We start from the raw sequence: 18,435 nt of genomic DNA, 5'->3' as shown, positions 1-18,435 counted from the left end.
ATATATGAGTGACCTAGTACTGAGGCTTCAGTCGTTAAGTTGCTTAAATCTAGTGATAATCAGGACCAGCGTGCTGAAAATTCATTTTATGAATTTTATGTAATTAGAAACGATTGATATTTTCTAGACATAACATGAGCAATAAGAAGTACACAGTGGTGATGTCTTGTTCCCAAGTTAACTTACTAAAGGATGTTTATCTTGTGGATGGCTTCCAGTACTCCTCAGAGCCAGGGCCTGCAGTGCAGCCAAGCTAAAGCAGGCATGAGTAGTTCAGTATCAGGAAATCATGTAATGATCTCCTCATAACTGTCTGTGGTTCAAGTTTAGTTTACTGCTGCTCACTTCCCATTGCTTTCTGATGTGTGCATTTCACTTTCATTTAGCAATGAAGACAGTGGATGTTCTGCCCAAGCATCATCTTGTTAAAAATTTAAAAATGAATCTTAGCTATATTTTCAAGAGTGTGTGTGTGTGTGGGTTCGTGTTTGAGATTGGGGTCATTTTAACTAATGTGGTAATTTTATGTGCACAGGCCTGGGAGATATCTACCAAACCAAAATGTGGCCTGAGTTCTAAACAGAAAAGTAACAATATGATTTCTTTATTTGTGGACATGTGTATATGTGGTCTCCTCTCCTCTCTTCTTTTTCCTCCTTTCTCCTAGACTCTCCTTCTTTCCTCTCTTCTAGAACTAAATAGTTGCATCTCCTTGGCAGTATATCCTTATGAATGATAGGAGAATTATCCTTTTACATTTGCAATAAAATACAAACACAGTATTCGGATAGTGTATAACCTAGACAAGGTTCTCTTTGCATGTTTAAATATCGACATGATTTCCCAAACAAATATCTAGATCTCTCTGTTTCCCTTCTCCCTTTCCCTGCTCTCTGTATTCATGGAGGCTTTACAATCTTTTATGTCTTTTTAAAATTTATTTTTTGTTGGGTAATTTCTTCTGTGCATTGCACTGTCACTCTGGGTATGATGCAGATTACACTTATCTGGGGTTTTATTTTAAGCATTTGGAATGAATAATCTTAATGTATATCCTCTCTTGTTCTGGGGATATAACATCCTTGAGAGAATGAGAGAGGATCAAGGATATGAAAAAATAATCTTTCTTCTGCTCCTTCCCTTTCTCATTTCCAAAGTCCAGAAATAGTCTCCAGAATGTAGCATTGACTCCTCAACATGACTGGTTTCTGAGGTTGATGATGCTCATTGTAAAAACTACTTATTCCGAAAGAACTCTCACAGCATTTGCATTCAGAGCCATGACTAGTACCAAAGTGAACTTAGGTGGTGCATTTTTCATTGTTTAGATGCTAAGCCAGATAACTCACCTGGAAATTCACACCATGCAATTTTATTTCATATGCACTATCCTCATTGCCTACTGAAATCTGTATCTTCCTTCTGAGAAAGGAGGCATATTCTGTTCTGATATGTATATTATGTGTGGTGAAATATTTTGGTGGAGAAGTAGGCCATGTTTATATTTTTGGATTCAGTTTTTCTCCCCCCCCCATTGCCTTTTTTTATAGCTCCCAAAGATACTGGCCTATTTATTTATTGATACAGAATGTGTAGAATGATAAAATGCTATACAACTAAAGCTTGCCTGAACAATGAGCTTCTGTAAACATTTAGAATTTCTGTAGATATTTAGAAATTCAACAAAGTTCTGTAAATATATAGAAGCGAATGGCATTGTGTGAGCAGAAATGCATATGCTTTATAGTACACCACAGAAGACTTTCCTGATTTTAGCTCACAGCCCTCAAAAAAACTGACACATCAGGTGAGCATGTGCCTCTTTAGAAACCTAGTTTTCAATAATGCTTCACCCTGACCCTTTTTTAAGGTTAATAATAAGACCAAATAATTTAGTACTATTTTTTTTAAAAAACCAAGCACAGTGCTGCAGCAATTTGAAGTTTTTGTCTGGATTCATGTTCTATATCTTTTTCTAGGGTCATCTATTTTTCTCAGTATTTAGGGACTATTCAACCATCTCTGTCACTCAGTCTTTCTGCATAGGTTAGGGTAGCTTAAAACTCTTAGAAGCAATTTTGAAATATTATTTTTGTGATTTCTTATGGAACCTCAGATTGAAGATGATGCAAAGGTTTACAGATTGTCTCTTTAAACAGAGCAATACCTGTGGATCATTCTTTGATTTGCTCATTTTTATAAGCTGTTCTTAAATGCTTGCCACATACAGTTGTAGATTCTGGGGGCAACAGACAAGATATAATCTGACCAGCCTGCATGAAAAAAAAGGCGCTGTAACTCATGTCTGTACTCATACTGTCCCCAAGTCTCCTATTCACTGATCAGCCATTGCATATGACCATACATCTGCATCATTGGTGGCTGCGAATAGGTATGTGTGTAACACCAAAGGAAACATTGGTGATGAGCGAATGGAAGAAGGAAAGTGAGACTGTCTGAATTATAGAGAAGCGCCCTTGTCAAATGAGAAACAGATGCTCTGTGCTGAGGAAAGTATTGTTGTCTAAACTAATAGTTGGAAAACTCAACATAGCAACATTTTCTGTGTGTTGCTGATACAAGATGGCAGTACTCTTTCCTACAGATTTACCTAGATTATTTGAGTTTCAGGGGTGAAAGCAACTGCTCAAGTTCTCACACAGAGCCAATGGAAATGCTGATTGGGTTTATATGTCCTCAAAGCTCACCCCTTGCTCAGATCCCCCCTCCCGTCTATCTTAAACCAGTATACTTTTTGCTTAAGTACTGCTGTCCGCAGGTTGTCCTTCCCATATCTAATCTTCCACTGTGTTTTGTAAACACAGCTGATGGCTACCTCTACATGATAAGCAGAGGCCTATCCAAAGTGAAATCAGGCCTTACCACACTGATCCTAGTGAGTGGATGTCCTGAGATCAAAACCAATTTGGATTGACTCCAAGCCCACTGATCTTTCAAAATGCAAAACTAGCTTCATCATTACTGCTGCAGAAGACAGAAGAGCATAACGTGTGCATGCCATGAAAGCAGTTCTTGAAGGGAATATCTGGGCAGATGCATTCTGAAGTGGTGAAATGTAGTTAATGGGGGAAAATCTAAACAATGTGCATATCTAGTAACCTTTAAAATGGACTAAAATGTTGACAGTTATAAGCTATAGGAGGATCATCCTCGATGCACCATGCCTTTCATAGTCTCTTTGTTCTTTCTTTTTTTAATTTTTTTCTTTTTTATATTTATTTTCTATATTCTTTGTTTACATTCTAAAAGCTTTCCTCTTTCCCAGTTCCCCCCTCCCCGTATGTCCCATAAGTCCTCTTCTCTCCATCCATTCTCCTATCTTTCCCCCTCCCTTTTCTCTGTCCTGGTACTCCCCTACAATGCTGGATCAAGCCTTTCCAGGATCAGGACCCTCTTCTTCCTTCTTCAGTTTCTCCTATTGCAGTTTGCTTTACATGACTATAATCAACAACTTTGACTGTGGTCATCAGAAATTGTTTTCTGAATCTCTATTAAGACAAATGGTAATTCTAACTGCTGGCTCAAATTTGTTAGTGTACAAAGTGCTCAGTGCCTGGCAGCTCCCAATATCACAGGCATTATAAGATGATGGCTTGAAACTCCCAGTGAAATGAGGCAGGCAGGTGGCAGTAGTGACTGTGCATTCGGATTCTACGTAGCTGACTCTGTAGTGGTGGCTGCTTGCTCTAAGATTGTTTCTGCCACTTGAACTAATTGGAAACCACAGGAAAAAAACCTTTTAAGACTCCCCCCCCCTTTAGAATCTGTGGCTATGGTAGGTTTTACTTTTAGGTTTACTCTTTTCAGCTCTAGATTTAGCGGAGCCAGGAAATTGTCCAGTGCTTTAACTGTATCCTTTCCCCATCAATGTTCTCTCCTCTCTGGTACTAGTTTTACATTTTTCATTTTCTTCTTCTTCTTCAGAAAAGAATAATAGTCACCTGATGGTCTAGATCAAGAGGGGAAAAGGTAACTTCAAGATGAGGTAGAGGGTGTTCTTCTATTCTTTCAAATTTCCTTCCTAATCATGTATCTTGGTCGGTGACATCAGGATATCTCTATTGTTACATTACAGTACCTATAACCTAGGATTAAAAAATAAGAGCTACATATTTCCTCCTGTGAGTATTTTGTTCAAAGTGTGGAGCAGAGACTGAAGAAAAGGCCATCCAGAGGCGGCTCTACCTGGGGATCCATCTTATATACAGTTGCCAAACCAGGAGGCTATTGCTGATGCCTGGAAGTACTTGCTGAAAGGAGTCTGCTATGGCTGTCTTCTGAGAGGCTCTGCCAGAGCCTGACAAATACAGAGGCAGATGTTTACGTCAACTGTTGGACTGAGCTCGAGGTCCTTGATGGAGGAGTTGGAGAAGGGGCTGAAGGGGCTGAGGGGGTTTGCAGCCCCATGGGGGAGAAGCAACAGTGTCAACTGGCCAGACCTCTGAACTGGGGACTGGGCCACCAACCAAAGAATACTCATGGAGCAACCCATGGTTCCAGTCACATTTGTTACAGAGGATGGCCTTGTTGGACATCAGTGGGAGGAAAGGCCCTTGGACTTGAGGGGGTTCAATGTTCCAGTGTAGGGGAATGTCCAGATGTGGGAAGGCAGGAGTGGGGATGGCATAGGGAGTTTCTGGAGGGGAGACCTGGAAAGGGGAGAACATTTGAAATGTAAATAAAATATCAAAACAAACAAAAAAAGGGGGGGATGAAGAGTTGTGTGCACAATACCTAAATTGCTTTGTTGATTCCATATTGCAAAGAAATCATTCAAAGGCTGGCTGGCTGTGTGGATGTTACACCTGCAAGGGTCTGATTTTAAGTTCAAATCGTTGCAGAACATGAACCTGGAAAGCTTTTCTAAGACAGCCCCTATTGAGATAATCCCTTGCTCCTGACAAACATTTCACATAAGCTAGACTGGCCTGGATTTCACTGTATATCCAAGGGGAACTTGAGCTTCTGATCTGGTTGGTAGACTTATAGGTTTGCCTCAGCATGCCAGTTAATGTGGGGATGGGTATTGAACTTAGAACATTGTACATGCTAGGCAAGCACTTAGCAACTGATCTACATCCCCCGACCTACATTCTCTGTTGTGCCACATTCTACCCAGTGCTGTCCTATCACAGTTGAGCCAAGATAACTAGCTCTGGAACCATTAAGGTTTTATTAGTTTGTCCTGGTATCATTATGTGATGCAATCGGCAGTGCTTATTGATGATTTTTATTTTCTCTTCTATGATTTTTATAGTCTGAGTTTATTAAGTGCTCCTGGAATCCAGCCTTCTGGAATTAATTAAAAAAGCCCACTTCTTAGGCAGCATTCTGGCAGAAATGTGTAGAAAGCTTTTAGCATGATTTATATGCTTTGAATCTCAGTTCCTACGAAGAGTTAAATTAACTTACGGTAGCCTGGAATAACTGCTTGTTTTCACTGTCTTCTTTAAGAGATTGGCTAGGCCATGTTCTCCTCGCCTCCAATCAACAGTTGTACATTCTGCCTTTTGCTGTTGTGCTGCTACTGGCTGTCCAGGCAACTTTCTCTTTGTACCCTTAAACCATTTTTTGTAATCTGGTTTCCTGGGCTGGGGAAGGGTCATATTCCCAACAGTATTCATATGAATAAGGGAAAAGAAAAGTTTGCTCTCCATATTTTGAGTTAATTTTATAAAGCATTTTTTATCACTGACTTTTAAACACTTGTAAATGGACTATAGAATAAATTTTGAAATCTTAATTACATTCTAAAAGGACAATGAAGAGTTGGAGAAAGTGTTCTGATGTAGAGACTTCAGTCATTCTCTGGGTTAAGCTGGGTTTTAGGCCTCGGTTCAAGCCGCAGGCAGTCTGCACTCTTAATAGCACAGACATTTTAGATGAACTCTTGGCATGAACCTTCTGCCCTTCAGATCCAGTTCTACCTCCCCACGTGCTGTTGGTTATTCAGTTTTTGTTGTTTTTTTTTTTTTTTTTTTTCAGATATGCCATGGATTAGGTTAGAGACCATTGCACAGTGCCAAATCTCTGGGTATTATAACCTCACAGCTCTTGACATAGTTTGCTAATTCCCTGCTTACACTTTCCTTCTCATCACTAAACTGAAAGTATACTAGGTCAAAATTAGAATGGTCCCTTTTATGTGAATTGAGCACACTTAGTAATTAACTCCGAGTAACCAATAATGCGTCTCCTAACATTAACCAAGTAAATAAAAGCACTTCGTCTTGGAGTTACTTAGCCAAGAATGAATCCATATTTGAAGTTTTTACATCATGTTCCATGCCTGTGTCTTCTGTCTGTCTGTCCATCTGTTGTATGAATCTGAATCTGTGCCTGCCTGAAGGCTGTCTTGTGCATCTGTTTCCTTTGTCTGTCTGTATCTGTCTGTGTGTATATCTGTTGTATGACCTTGTGTCTATGTGTGTCTGTTCCAAACAAAAGGCTTTGCTTTGTTGATTTTGAGCAGAACAGAAATCATCACACTTGGGAAGAATGAGATACATTAATAAATATCTTTAACAGAGTTTTACAAGAGATTAAGTCACTGGCATCAAATGATCTCAGATGACTTGGTCAACAGTGCCATAAATGTCATTGTTTATCAAACAATATCCATAAATGTTGTATTTAACATTTATGGTAGAATTTTTTTTTTTAGAATATTGACTTCATCCTCTGAATTTTTTGCTTTCAGCAAATGATATATATGCATTGATCTACATTGGGAGCTTGCAAGAATACATGAGTTAAGAGTAAAACTGTGTATTAGCTTAGATTATAAAAGCTGATCATATGGAAAATTCAAGACAAGTATGGCTGGTTGGATATTGGCTTGTTGTTGTTTTTGTTGTTGAAGGTAAATTAAACAAGCAGGCTGAATACACAGTAGGATAGCAGTCTCAAGTCTTAAGTGACCTGAAGCTTCATTAGGATCTCTTGTTATCAGCTCTAAGGGAAGTGTAAACACACCTGTACACAGCTGGGTTCTCATTCTATTTGAAAAAGATTGGTTGGATAAGAGAAGGACATTTACATTTGGGTTGGGAAGATAGCTCAGTAGGTAGACTGGTCACTTACGTGGGACAGCATGATTTTGAATCCACAACATCAATACGACTGTCAGATTACTGTGGCAGCGCACCTATAATCCAAAAACAGAGGAGGCAGGACCAAGAGATCCTCAAAGCCAGCTGGCAAGCTCTAGGTTCAAGTGAATTTAAAAAGCCTTTACATGAACATATACTTGTCAACTAAATCTGAGTACATGCTGAGAATATGCATGCAAATCTAAATATATGCACATATGCCATCACACACATATACTAATAATAACTTAGAGGTTAATATTTTTCTAAATTTACATAACAAATAATGTTTTTACTTTTTGCAGCTGTGATCCTCTGAAAGCAAATAAGTCTATAAATTCCTACTGGACTTTGTGCCAGTCACTGAGGTAAAAAATTTCTATTAAAAACAGAACAGCAATGTATCCACTGGACTCTCCTGCCTAGAAGATACCATTTACATGTAAAATTTGACCTGGGGTTATATTCTGGAGTCAAGAGTATATGTTTTCTGTCTTTCTTCTCAGAAGAGATATATGGCTCGCTTTCACATTTTTCTTATATTTAACATAATAAAATAATTAAGGCATCTTCGTGTTTAGGGAGCTGTTTTTCGAGCTTCAATGCACATGCACAAAGCTTTAGCTCACATCAACATTTTGTTCCCTGAGATTCTTTTTATCTTACCAACAACCAGTGTCAGCTCATGCTACTGAACCACTACACTAGAGTAAAAAGGTGATAAGAAAATATTAAGACTGTTTTCAGGTTAAGCTAAGCTAAGCATGGCTCTCTATATAATGCAAGTGTGTTCCATTTGTGTAATCTATAAGCAGATAATAGAGTTTTTTTTTCTGAAAGGAATGTTTCGAGTTCAGTAACAACACTTCTGAAGAGTTATAGTTTTTATGTGTATGTAGTTATATTTTTACGTGTATCTTTATGTTTGTCTGCATGTACATATATTTTTGTATTCATATATGTACAAGTGTAGAAGCCAAAAGTTGATGCCCTGTTCTTCTGAGACAAGTGTTCTCACTGTGTTTGTTCAGTGATGTATTGCCAGGGACTGGACAGCAAGCTCCAGGGTCCTCCAGTCTGCAGCAGCAGTGTTAGGATTATAGCTGTTTAATGACGTACCAGCATCTTACATAGATTCTGGAGACCCAAACTCAAGTTCTCATGCGTGTGGTTTGAGGACTTTACCATTCTAGCCATCTCTACAACCGCCTCAACTGTGTGCTGTTTAGTTAAGATTTTTTTTTTTTTTTGAAAAAAGATCGTACCACTTCTGAGAACGTCCTTTTTGCTTCAAGGGTTATAAGAAGTTTTAGGTTCTAATAATAATTATATATTATGAAGTTATAATAAGTTTGTGTTCCGAGGCTTTTTTGATTTTTTTTTAATTTGTTTGCTTGTTTTGTTTTTATTTAGTTTCTACCTTTAAATTACAGAATAAGTATATTCTAACTTTGACACTTAGGTAACACCAACAGTGCCCCTTTTTATTTTCAAAGTGTAAATTTTAAATCTAAAGATAGCTAAGGAAATAGTTTCAAGCAGAGCCTCTTTGCTGTGGAAACAAGTTGTTCCAATCTCCCTGTTGGTGAGAATTGAGGGCCTTGCAGCCAGCCATGTCCCGTCATGTTAACTTACTTTGCAGGAAAATCAAATCTGGCACCTTTCAATTAGCTCCTTTCCCTCTCTAGCTAAAAACAGATGGAACACGTTGTGGAGCAAAGAAGGCATGGATCCTATCCATGGATTACACTGACCGCCTTAATTGCAGCTTCCCTCCTTTCAAAACTTGGTAAAAGTCTTCTGTAAAGGCAAGAAAGTGCTCTCCCACTGGAAGGTGGTCACATTGAAACAATTCATTCTCACTTTTGAGCTTGGAAACACATAGGGCAATCACAATGCCCTGTCTCTTTTATACCTAGAGATCCCAAGGGAGGGAATATCTAAGTAGAAATTTTCCTGGAACTGATGTTTGGTCAGTCTCCTGGGCAACAAGTTTAAGCTATTCTACCAGAGGAGAAAATGGGGTGGAGCAAACAGAAAAGAGATTTCTTTGCCTTCCTTCTCAAGTTATGTTTTTTCTGGGTATGATATGTGTAATATTTTTAGTGATACTGGTTGTCTGTAGTCATTATTGCTAAGTATCGCAAAAGGGGATAATTATTCGACTTTGGGGTATGTGCTTGTGTGTGTTTGTGTGTGTGCGCGCATGCGCGCATGTGTGTGTGTGTGTGTGTGTGTGTGTGTGTGTGAGAGAGAGAGAGTTCATAGGAAAAAGTGGAAGCAAGTATTTATCTCAGGAATCCCTTATCCCTTTTTACCTCCTCCTCATGATCTTTTGTGTATCCTCTGGAATTCCCCATTAAGCACAAACATTATTTTGTACTGGAACTTGAAAATATACTTTGCAGGAGATAGTAACTAACAGATTTTTCAGTTCTCTTACCGTACCTAAAATATTGCATGGTGACTATGGAAGAAATTCTTAAGAAGGATGCATTTGTACGACTGATAATTCTGCAGGGCTTCCTGTCATTTCCAGATTGCTATCTAAAACAATAGGGCTTTCTATGAATCTTCCTTGACAGACACCACATATCTAACTGTGTGTCACTTGCAGTTGCTTATCTGTATATGCAGATAGATATCTGAAAACATTAATTGAGGTATAAAATCTCCCTGGGAATTTTGTTAACAAACAGTAATAGTACCATCTCCTTTGGAAGATTTTGTACAAGAATGTATTCATTTCTTAAATATCTTTCACACGAAACTGTTGTCACTTAAAATGCTACCTCATGCCAACCTGGCTCCCCTTACCTAGCCCCAGTCAAGAGTTTTGCTCCAGGATTCAGAAGTAGCAAACACTTCTTCCATTACTATACTTAACTGACTCTTTTCTTTTCTTTTCTATGACAGATTACAGCCTCGACTTAACCAAGCAATTCCTAGGCTGTTCTACGCTGGCCTGACTTATTATAGAAGAAGCAAGATTTGCCTGCCTGGCTGGACTTCTCTTGACAGTACTTGGCATCACCCTTTGCTTGTGTCGAAAATTCTTCCTGTTGAGTTGTTTCACACATGGAGGACCATTGCATGAGGGCAACCTAGGCAGATCAGACTGAACGCATCAGAAAGATTGTTTTACCATCTTCCCTCGGATCATTTTCTTTAACAGAAGTTCAAGACTTTGACAGAACCTGGTCAGCTCATTTTGATTTAGCTTTCTGGCTTTTCTTATTGTTTGTTGTGCTTTTGTTTTTGGTTTTTCCCACATCACATGGTATTTTATTTCTGTCCTTCAGAAATGGGCCTACAGACTACAAAGTGTCCCAGCCATGGGGCTTTTGTCCTAAAAATTTGGCTCATCATTTTCTTGGGACTCTACTTACAAGTGTCAAAACTCCTGGCCTGCCCTAGTGTATGCCGCTGTGACAGGAACTTTGTCTACTGTAATGAGAGAAGCTTGACCTCAGTGCCTCTTGGGATCCCGGAGGGCGTAACCGTACTCTACCTCCACAACAACCAAATTAATAATGCTGGATTTCCTGCAGAGCTGCACAATGTACAATCAGTGCACACGGTCTACCTTTACGGCAACCAACTGGATGAATTCCCCATGAACCTTCCCAAGAATGTCAGAGTTCTCCATCTGCAGGAAAACAACATTCAGACCATCTCGCGGGCTGCTCTTGCCCAGCTCCTCAAGCTGGAAGAACTACACCTCGACGACAACTCTATATCTACAGTGGGAGTAGAAGATGGAGCATTCCGGGAAGCGATTAGCCTCAAATTGTTGTTTTTATCAAAGAATCACCTAAGTAGTGTGCCTGTTGGGCTTCCTGTAGACTTGCAAGAGCTAAGAGTGGATGAAAACCGAATTGCAGTCATATCAGACATGGCCTTTCAGAACCTCACGAGCTTGGAGCGTCTGATCGTGGATGGGAATCTCCTGACCAACAAGGGCATTGCTGAGGGTACCTTCAGCCATCTCACCAAGCTCAAGGAATTTTCCATAGTCCGGAACTCGCTCTCCCACCCACCTCCTGACCTCCCAGGTACACATCTGATCAGGCTCTACCTGCAGGATAACCAGATAAACCATATCCCATTGACAGCCTTCGCAAACCTCCGTAAGCTGGAAAGGCTGGATATATCCAACAACCAGCTACGAATGTTAACTCAAGGGGTCTTCGATCATCTCTCCAACCTGAAACAACTCACTGCTCGGAATAACCCTTGGTTTTGTGACTGCAGCATTAAATGGGTCACAGAATGGCTCAAATATATCCCTTCTTCCCTCAATGTGCGTGGCTTCATGTGCCAAGGTCCTGAGCAAGTACGAGGGATGGCTGTCAGGGAGTTAAATATGAATCTTTTGTCTTGTCCCACCACAACTCCTGGTCTACCTGTCTTTACTCCAGCTCCAAGTACAGTATCTCCAACCACTCAGTCACCTACTCTCTCTGTTCCAAGCCCCAGCAGAGGCTCTGTACCTCCAGCTCCTACCCCATCGAAACTTCCCACCATCCCTGACTGGGATGGCAGAGAAAGAGTGACCCCACCTATTTCTGAAAGGATCCAACTTTCCATCCACTTTGTCAATGATACTTCGATTCAAGTCAGCTGGCTGTCTCTCTTTACCGTGATGGCATACAAACTGACATGGGTGAAAATGGGCCACAGTCTCGTAGGGGGCATTGTTCAGGAACGCATTGTCAGTGGTGAGAAGCAGCATCTGAGCTTGGTTAATTTAGAGCCGAGATCCACATATAGGATTTGTTTAGTGCCACTGGATGCGTTCAACTACCGTACTGTGGAAGATACCATCTGTTCCGAGGCTACGACCCATGCCTCTTATTTGAACAATGGCAGCAACACTGCTTCTAGCCATGAGCAGACGACTTCCCACAGCATGGGCTCCCCTTTTCTGCTCGCGGGCTTGATTGGGGGTGCAGTGATTTTTGTGCTCGTGGTCCTGCTCAGCGTCTTTTGCTGGCACATGCACAAAAAGGGACGCTACACATCCCAGAAGTGGAAATACAACCGGGGCCGACGGAAAGACGACTATTGTGAAGCAGGTACCAAAAAAGACAACTCCATCTTGGAGATGACAGAAACAAGTTTTCAGATTGTCTCCTTAAATAACGATCAGCTCCTTAAAGGAGATTTCAGACTGCAGCCCATTTATACCCCAAATGGGGGCATTAATTACACAGACTGCCACATCCCCAACAACATGAGATACTGCAACAGCAGTGTGCCGGATCTGGAGCATTGCCATACGTAACAACCTAGAGGTCCAGCATTTGAAAGGTGGACAACCAGACTCTCAAGAACACACATACGTGTGCACATAAAGACACGCAAATTACATTTGATAAATGTTACCCAGATGCATTTGTGCATTTGAATACTCTGTAATTTATACGGTGTACTATATAATGGGATTTAAAAAAAAAGTGCTATCTTTTCTATTTCAAGTTAATTACAAACAGTTTTGTAACTCTTTGCTTTTTAAAATTAAAAAAAAACAAAAAAACGTTGCTGAAGTACTGTACGGGGTTGTACAATGAAAGCCCAATGCCAAGGCAGAAGAATGAGTGAATCATCCTTAAGATGCATATTAACCACTTCGCTGTTGAGGCTGTCAGAATAAATTTCTTTTCCAGAGATGATAGTCATATGAAAGGATAATGTCAGATGGGCTCACCAGAGAAAGAGGGATAGTTTGAGTAAAGAAAGAATGGCCTAGTTACTTCCATGCTTTCTATACCTCCTGGAAGAAACACTTTTAGAAAAAAAATCTACATAATAATAATTGAGGTAGTTACTCCACTTTGACTGAATGCAGGAAATAGAAGATCATGAGGAAGCCAGTTCCCATGAGATAATTTAGGCCTACTTGACCAAATCAAGGAAACGGAGAGATGTGAAATGTCCTTAAAGTCCCATGGTTGGCTTTCTGACTGTGAACTTGAATCATTCTTCAGGCTTCCCTGGCCTTATATAATAATAGATTTGAAACCTGAGTCTCATTCTTGTTGTCTTCAGGGACCAGTTATGATCAGTTTTAGCAAGAAAATTCCCCTTAAAACTGTCACTGTTCAAATCACATGTCAGGTTGAATCCAATCTAACAGAGTTATATTCTAGAATAATTTTTTAGAAGAGGCTAATAAAAATAATGGGAAGAATTATATTGAATGCAATTATTTTTGATAATGAAAATTATTTGGGTATATTCACTGAGGCTATGTCAACATGATATTTAGACCAACAAAAGGAGCAGTGTTTGGAATTTATTAAGATAATGCGTTGATGTAAAATGTACTAATGACATTTAGACGAAAATATTGGTGGTTCTCTTTCACTGTGTCAATGGACTTTGTTAGTATCATGTTGAAATAGCTTGAATTAATACCTATATTCTCCCTCAAATTCTTGTCTTCCTATCACCTTGCATATATTTTTTTGTAATTAAGTTGTATATGCCACCTTTGCCCCTGCCCCCCACTGGGTATTTAAAAAATAGGGATGCAATTTATGGTTGCACAAAATATTCCTGATGTATTTTTGCATATTAAAGTCCATATTACCATTTCTTACCAATGATTCTGTGATGGCACCCAAGCTGGCCAAAACAATGCGTATTGTTAAAAGCAATACTATGTTTTCATTTTGAATTAACTTTGCTCCTGTTCCACAGAGAAATTCTATTTGTTTCTTTTAGATTGTGGATTCTCCTCTAATTTGGTAATTACAGAATGATAATTAACCTTGTGGTAAAAGACTACCCGTGAAAATGAGCAAGTCAGAGAATGAAAGTTTCCCCAAATCATGGCAGAGAAGGGCCAAAGGCAGAGGGCATAGTAGGAGAGGTGTAATCATGGTTGATGCTAGATATTTTTAAAGCAAGTCCATTTTCAGGAAACATGGATAATTTATCCCAATTCTTGCCATCACACAGGTATAGAAGGGCTATAGACCACATGTACTGTCTAAAGTGATTCACCCTTGGGGATTTTTTTTCAAAACAACTTTTAGGCATTTCATTCTCTGTACCTTTACAATCATCCTCTGCTTTAGGGACTCATGAAATCAATGTCATACTTTTCTTGCTCTCTCTCTCTCTCTCTCTCTCTCTCTCTCTCTCTCTCTCTCAGCAAAATAAAACTGTGATGTGTCTTGTAAACTTTAGGTATACAAAGCTATGCAAGCTTTTCTTTATAGTGAGAGCTTTATTTTCTTTAATGATATACCCCAACTTATATGTTTTAATCTCCTTCATCCTTCAGAATAGGCAGAAAAATATAACTGCAGTGATAATGTTGTAGACACAAGCATTAAAACTGTGCAGTCAGTAGAGCTGAACATAGTTATGAATTAATTTAATTAATTCTAAAATTACTCTGGTTTCCACTTTAGTCTATTAGCTCAAGGGTTTGTGCTGTTGGTTTCTGTAAAGTAGGTTCATGCAGTAAAGGGATAAGACCATCTGGAACTGTGATCGGTGTAGCGTTACATCATCTAAAACCAGGACAGTAACACAGAGCACAGTGTGTGAGTTGGATGTTTTCCTTTCAATGTCCTCTTGCCTCTCACTTTGTAGGTAAATTTGTATGCTGAAAAATATAATGGTACTTTATTTTAAGGATTTTTATTTTGTTATATAACAAGAAAATCATCCATGTCTCTTGGTATTGTACATTTAACTCCCTGTGGGATTTAGGAATGTGGAAATGTCTTTTCTTTGTCCCAAGAGGAACAAGAGTGGAAAGATTCTCACAATATCAAATGTCATCCAGAACACTACTGGAAGGCAAAGTGGTACCTTGGAGGGCCAGTCATGTGAAATGATAGGGTGCTCTCAAAATTGCTCTGGTACAAGAGATGTTTGAAAAGAGAGTCTTTATTTTGATCTTATGAACAACATGGGAACGACATCTACCATGAAAATCAGACACCTATCCATAGTACTGTGCCTGAGGGACTCACTTACAACAGTTAGAAATCACCTAATGGAATCTATAATAGCATATGAAAATTTGAAAAACTAATGGCCAGCAGTACTTACTGGATGACATTTTGGCTGTCATCTTTAATCAGGAGACTGCATTCCCCAGTTACATCTCCTCTGATTTTGGTCCTCTCTCAGCCTCACCATTATTTATTTGGAAGTAATTAGTCAAGAGTCAAACTTTAGCTGCATCCATGTATTGCCTACCTCTTGTGTGCACAGTAAATTTACTTGTACAGAGGACATTGCAAAAGGCAAAGCAAAACATTATCAGATAGATGCTATTGGTAGTTAAAAAGAAGGGGGTCACCAATACCTTTTTGCTTGTAGAGATGCATTTGACCCTGGGGAGGTCCTTGGTTTCACTTAAACACTGCCATATGCATTGGACAGATAGTATAACACATGGGTCAATCACAGACAGATGTGATAAGAATGTTCCCTTCTTAATTATGATACAAGTGGAAAAATCTTCCCTTGTGAGAAAAAACGCTATTTGTAATTTTCCAGATGTTTGTTGATACAATAATAGACATTTTCTCTCAAGAGTATAAACAAAAATCTGTAATATCAACTTTTTGATAAAAGTGTATTAATGGCATAGCTAATATTACACCTTTGTTTTTTTTTTTTAACAATGGAGGTCATAATGGTCTTAGGCATGGCACATAGCCAGAATTTCCTTCTCCCCTAGAGAAAACTTAGCTCTTCATGTGAGGGGAGCATCTATTCCAAACACAAGGCACCATTGTCTTATTCAGAGGCAGGTGCCCCACTGAATCAGCATTCTTCAGCTGCTGCATCCCCTGCAGCTTTGAACAGTGAAGTGGTTAATTTCCATTGATGTCTTTGTTTATAGCATTTATCTCTAACCTATCAAGAGGATATTAGATGATTCTTTAGAACTTGAGTATAACATATCAGCTCATAACTTGTTTTTCCCAACTGAATGGGAAACCAAACAGAAGAGTGCCCAACACAAAAATAATATTTAGACAAGACAACTCTCAATTTTCAATCTTGTCAAACTTCGCTGTTTTAAAAGTTAAAGTAAGAAACGAAAGGGATCTGTATCTACACCCCTTTCCAGTTTCATCAGCAGGATTGAAGGAATTGTTGGCAACAGGGATGCTTTTCACTGATGGTGGGAGAAATGGTTTGTACACAGTAAAATAATGTTTTAGCAAACCAGGCTGTTTTGTTATAGTATTTGGTTTTCTTGCTGCACATCCACCAGAAGAGCACAAACCAAGGCCATAGCAACAGGTATTTTAAAATTAATATAAGACATGCAAATCCATGCATACACATACATTGGAGTGTTTGTATAGGTGCCTGTGGTGTGTGAGATTTGTAACCAGTAATGGCAAAATGAGGCACCACCACTGTATACCCTCCTAGGATGATATTTCTGAACCGGTAACTTTGATGATCTGTTACTGTTTGATTCCTATGTTGATTTAATTCTGGTTTGTGTTTAGTGTGTTTCTCTGACAAGGGACTGCAAGGGGCTGGAAGATTCTGTGTCATGCATCCTCGGAGACCTACCATGTTGCACACTTTGTTAACTACAAACTTCACTCTACACTATACAGTACCTTGTTGATATATTCAGTAAAGGCTTATTTTAAAAGAAAACCTATGGTGTTTATCTGAGTAAATTCATCAGAATATAACATGAGTATGCTGCAATGTACGTGGAGAAGGGGAAATTTGTCATACAAAAACATGCCAGAGGGGAAGAAGTTTGCAGAGCGTTCGTATCCTCCTACTATTTACCTCTGTTTTCAGTTCCTAGTCCTTGTTTTCTAAGAGGTTAATGTGGCAGTCTAATGTTCCTTCCTTTTCCCCCCACTGAAATATTTTCAGAAAATGATTCTATATCCAAATCACTACACAAAGCACAGGATTCTGTATTTGAGAAATACAAATAGACACACAAAACTAGTATGTAAACAATACAGATTTATCTATTTTTCACAATATACAGTTTGTTTTGAACATTAACTTTGAGAATTCTTGTCCCTTCTATTTAAATATTTCTTGCTACATTGTCATCTGTACATTTTGATGGCTATTCCAGATAGGACATCTACTCATAAAACCCCCACTTGATTCCAGTTAGACTTCCAAACATCTTCCAGAGTTCCTTTCTCTAACACTCTACCATTTCAGCACTGACGTATTTGGCATGGGACAAATTAATCAGGAAATAAAATCACAACATTTAAATTAACCACAATCACTAATCTAGAACCTCAACTGGTTGTTAAAGCCAGCGTTAGCCTTCAATTTATATTACTTTGAAACTTTAGATAAAATACTGAAATTGCTAATCTTGGTTTTTTGACAAGAATTACCAACTTTACATAGGCTCTCAGCCAATATGAACCATTCATTTAGTAGAATTTGTTAAGGTTCTAGGATTTAGGAGTACTTGAGAGCCATTGTAAAAATACAATGCAATTTTAGATAAATTAATCTGAATTTCTAGCCCACTGGAATCTGTGCACCCAACATATTTACATCTGACCAACTCTCTATAGGACTAGGTTATGTTCCACTCTGTTAGATCCAGAGAAGAATGGTCTTGCAATTTAGGAACCTTTTTAAAGACAGTATAATAACCGTATGCCAACAGTAATAAAGGAGTCACATCTGTCTATGGGGAAAACGATGTATTTGTCATAAGGTGTCAATAATTGTTGCAAAGTAGTAGTATATTGGCAAGTGGAAGATAAATAAGTGGAGGATCCCTTGGAATTAAGATTTTAAATTGACAGCAAATTTCAAATTTTGTTTACAAATTACACATGTAACCTATTATATTTTTATATAATAGAACCAGAAAAGGATTCAATCAAATTTAATAAACATACCTGAGAAATGTAAAGAACACATGAACATAATCTCTCTCTCTCTCTCTCTCTCTCTCTCTCTCTCTCTCTCTCTCTCTCTCTCTCTTTCTCTCTTTCTCTCTCTCCTCTTACTCTACCCCATTGTGCCTTTGAGATATCTACTTAAGGTCCATTTTCAGTAATTTTTCAAAATTCAGAACTGTATCTCAAGAGAAGCTCAGTGTTTGGTCCATAATCCCAAGTGATGTGCGTGGTGGAGTTAGAACTTAGCTTCCAGAAAGGCTACATAGAATCTTCAGTACACTGACTAGCCTTAAGTTTGACCTTCAGGATAAAATATTAGTCTTTAAAGAGTTTTGATGATACAATTTTTTTCAGGGTTTTAGTGCATGTCAGTATTAATTCCAGTATCTAGATGGACACATTGCTATTTCCCTGGGAAAAGTGTT

At 38.8% G+C, this 18,435-nt stretch overlaps 1 protein-coding gene across 3 annotated transcripts in view; it reads left to right on the top strand.

Moving 5' to 3' along the window:
- Flrt2 (fibronectin leucine rich transmembrane protein 2) overlaps positions 1 to 17,035 on the top strand; it is a 94,635-nt gene extending 77,600 nt beyond the window's left edge. For 2 of the 3 annotated variants that reach the window (XM_052185293.1, XM_052185294.1), the window contains exon 2: positions 10,029 to 17,035. In XM_052185293.1, coding sequence (XP_052041253.1) covers positions 10,390 to 12,399 — 2,010 coding nt within the window. In that variant the 5' untranslated portion in view covers positions 10,029 to 10,389 and the 3' untranslated portion in view covers positions 12,400 to 17,035. The remainder of the gene's footprint in view (positions 1 to 10,028) is intronic. The other variant, XM_052185295.1, reaches the window with a different exon arrangement.
- Positions 17,036 to 18,435: the final 1,400 nt, after the last annotated feature.

This window comes from Apodemus sylvaticus, chromosome 6 (genome assembly GCF_947179515.1).
Source record: "Apodemus sylvaticus chromosome 6, mApoSyl1.1, whole genome shotgun sequence".
Classification (NCBI taxonomy): domain Eukaryota; kingdom Metazoa; phylum Chordata; class Mammalia; order Rodentia; family Muridae; genus Apodemus; species Apodemus sylvaticus.
Note: the sequence above shows the minus strand (reverse complement) of the source record. Positions and strands in the feature narration are given on the sequence as shown.